Here is a 3,115-nt window from a genome sequence, read left to right as displayed (position 1 = left end):
GTGGGTATGGGACCACTAGTCATAGTTTATTAATTATATTTTATTATTATTTATTAAAAAAAAACAGGTCGGGTCGTTTCAGTTTGGTATTAGAGCCCTTACGGTTCTAGGTTTGGGTTAACTATGCTTTCTGCCGTAGATGTTTGGATTGCATGTTTTGATAGGTTATGTGAGTTAGTGAATATTGTGTGGCATGGAGTCCTAGAACATCCTCTTTGAGCCTACTGTGTGATTCCATGGTGAGTTTATGTTTTTTGTGTTATAATAGAAATTTGTTGCTTAGTCTTCTGCTGGTCGTGGTCGTGGACGCGGACGTGGTTGTGGTAGGGGCAGAGTCTCAGAGGTTAGTGAGACCAAGGACCAGAGTGTGACAGTTGGGGGTGTTGGTGAGTCGCAGGATGTTTCGGGGGATTATGTGAGTGTGGCCGGAGGGGGCGGTGTTGATGCTCCAGTGGCCGGTGGTGCTAGGGTCACGGGTGTTGGAGTCCCAGCGAGTGGATTCTCTGGAGCAGACTTTGCGGCTATGCTAGCACAGTTGTTGGAGCGGTTACCACCAGTGGTACCGGCTCAGGCTCAGGTTGTGCCACCAGTGGTGGCGGAGGAGCGGCAGCCAGTGGCTGCGGATGCAGGAGCACATGGACGTTATTTGTCCATGCTCATGGAGACGACGCGTCTCGGGACTGAGTGATTTTCGGGTGGTACAGACCCTACTGTTGCAGATGCGTGGAGGACGAGTGTGGAACGTAACTTCCATACTCTGAGATGTCCTGAGGAGGTTTTGGGTGGACATAGGGGTCCACCATTTGAGTGGTGATGCTCAGGTGTGGTGGATATCAGTGGCTGCTAGGAGAGTGCAGAGGGAGATGACTTGGGCTGACTTCGTCTTGGATTTCAACCGCAAGTATTTTCCTAGAGAGGCATTGGATCGATTGTAGGTGTAGTTCCTTCAGTTGTCTCAGGGGACACGGTCAGTGAGGGAGCTGGACTTGGAGTTCAGTCAACTTCTTTGTAATGGGGGTCGGGCTATGGAGCCTGAGGAGGCCCAGATCAGGAGGTTTATGAGGGCTCTTCGTGATGACTTGGGCGCCATTGTAGAGGACGTAGTTATGCTACGCGTGAAGAGTTGGTTGAGACTGCAGCAGAGATTGAGCAGGATATCCGAGCACAGTCAGTGGCGGTTAGTCTAGCGGTTTAGCCTAGTAAGGAGCAAGGATCACAGGTTTGCAAGCTTTCCCAAGAGGAGTGCTTCGACGGCATGGGCTCTTGTATGCTATCATTTCAGGGAGCCAGGGAACATCAGGCCCTTGTGTCCCAAGTTGCAGCCGGTAGCAGTGGCAGCGTTGCAGCAGGTGCAGCCTGGAGGTCAGCAGGTGGCACGGATTGAGCAGGCGCCACGGGTTTACACAACAGCAGAGACTCGTGGAACCAGTGCCGGGGCGATCACAGGTATAATTTATGGTACTTAAGCTTTGTGAATTATTAGTGGGTTCAGATTTTTTAAGTTTCCTGTGATAAAGTGTTAGGTTCTCAACAAATGAGGTTTGTGTAGGGACCTTGTTGGTGGGTGGTTTTAAGTCCCACGTTATGATTAGTTCTAGAGCTTCCCATAGCTTCATTACTCCAGAGTGTGCAGAGGGTGCGGGGATCAGAGGGGATCCCGAAGAGCGTACAGGAGTTGTCAGAGTTGCGGGAGGCAAGTTCCTGAGGGTTATTGGACGATCTAGAGGAGTTGATATTCAGATCGCAGGGGAGTCGTGGCCAGCGGATTTTCTTATCAGTCCAGTGGAGTTGTATGATGTTATTCTCGGGATGGATTGGTTGCATCGACATATGGTGCGTTTGGCTTGCCATCGAGGTAGAGTGGAGTTTGAGCATCCAGGAGGGAATTTGGTTTTTCAGGGTATTAGACCGACTTCGGGGAGTCTCGTGATCTCAGCCATTCAGGCTGGGAAGGTGATCGAGAAGGGCCATGAGGCTTATTTGGTTAATATATCTATGCCAGAGTCAGTGGGGAAGTCTACGGTTAGCGGTATTTTGGTAGTGGAGGAGTTTGAGGATGTGTTCCATTCATTGCATGGATTACCACCATCTCGTTAGGATCCTTTTTCTATTGAACTGGAACCGGGGACGACGCCGTTATCCAAGACTCCTTACAGAATGGCTCCAGCAGAGATGGCAGACCTGAAGAAGCAGCTAGAGGATTTGTTGAGTAAGGGATTCATCCGTCCTAGTGTAGCACCGTGGGGAGCGCCGGTGTTTTTTGTCAAGAAGAAGGATGGGAGTTTTCGGTTGTGCATTGATTATTGGGGTTTGAACCGGGTCACTATGAAGAACAAGTACCTTCTTCCTAGGATTGATGAGTTGTTGGATCAGTTGAGGGGTGCTACTTGGTTCTCCAAGGTAGGTCTGGCGTCGGGTTATCATCAGATACCTATAGATGAGACAGATGTGAGGAAGACGGCTTTAAGGACGAGGTATGGGCATTATGAGTTTGTGGTGATGCCTTTCGGATTGACTAACGCGCCAACAGCGTTTATGAGGTTGATGAACAGCATGCTTCAGGAGTTTCTGGACGTGTCTGTCATCATTTTCATCGACGATATCCTGGTATATTCTAAGAGTCCTGAAGAGCATGCAATGCATTTGAGGGCAGTTCTGGAGAAGCTGCGGGAACCAAAGTTGTTTGCCAAGTTGAGCAAGTGTAGTTTTTGGCAGCGTGAGATGGGTTTTCCGGGTCATGTTGTTTCTGCAGAGGGGGTTTCTGTAGATCCGGAGAAGATTCAGGCTATTAGGGATTGGCCTAGACCACATAATGCCATAGAGATAAAGAGTTTCCTTTGTTTGGCAGGTTACTACAGGAGGTTTGTGAAGGGTTTTGCAAGTAGAGCATGCCCTATGACTAAGTTGACAAAGAAGGATGTCCTTTGTGCGGTCACAGGAGTGTGAGGAGTGCTTTGAGAGCCTTAAGGAGATGTTGACTACTACACCAGTGTTGGCTTTGCCTGAGCAGGGAGAACCGTATGTGGCTTATACTGATGCATCTAGAGTTGGTTTGGGGTGTGTGCTGACGCAGCATGGGAAGGTGATTGCCTATGCTTCGTTGCAGTTGCGGAAG

The 3,115-nt window shown here is 49.4% G+C and overlaps 1 protein-coding gene across 1 annotated transcript; it reads left to right on the top strand.

Moving 5' to 3' along the window:
- Nucleotides 2,293-2,706, top strand: LOC109129304 (RNA-directed DNA polymerase homolog; the record flags this gene model as incomplete). Its single annotated transcript, XM_019237142.1, has 1 exon — nucleotides 2,293-2,706. A coding segment is annotated over one exon (414 nt), but the record flags the coding sequence as incomplete, so codon positions are not given.

This window comes from Camelina sativa, chromosome 15 (genome assembly GCF_000633955.1).
Source record: "Camelina sativa cultivar DH55 chromosome 15, Cs, whole genome shotgun sequence".
In the NCBI taxonomy this organism is placed as follows: domain Eukaryota; kingdom Viridiplantae; phylum Streptophyta; class Magnoliopsida; order Brassicales; family Brassicaceae; genus Camelina; species Camelina sativa.
Note: the sequence above shows the minus strand (reverse complement) of the source record. Positions and strands in the feature narration are given on the sequence as shown.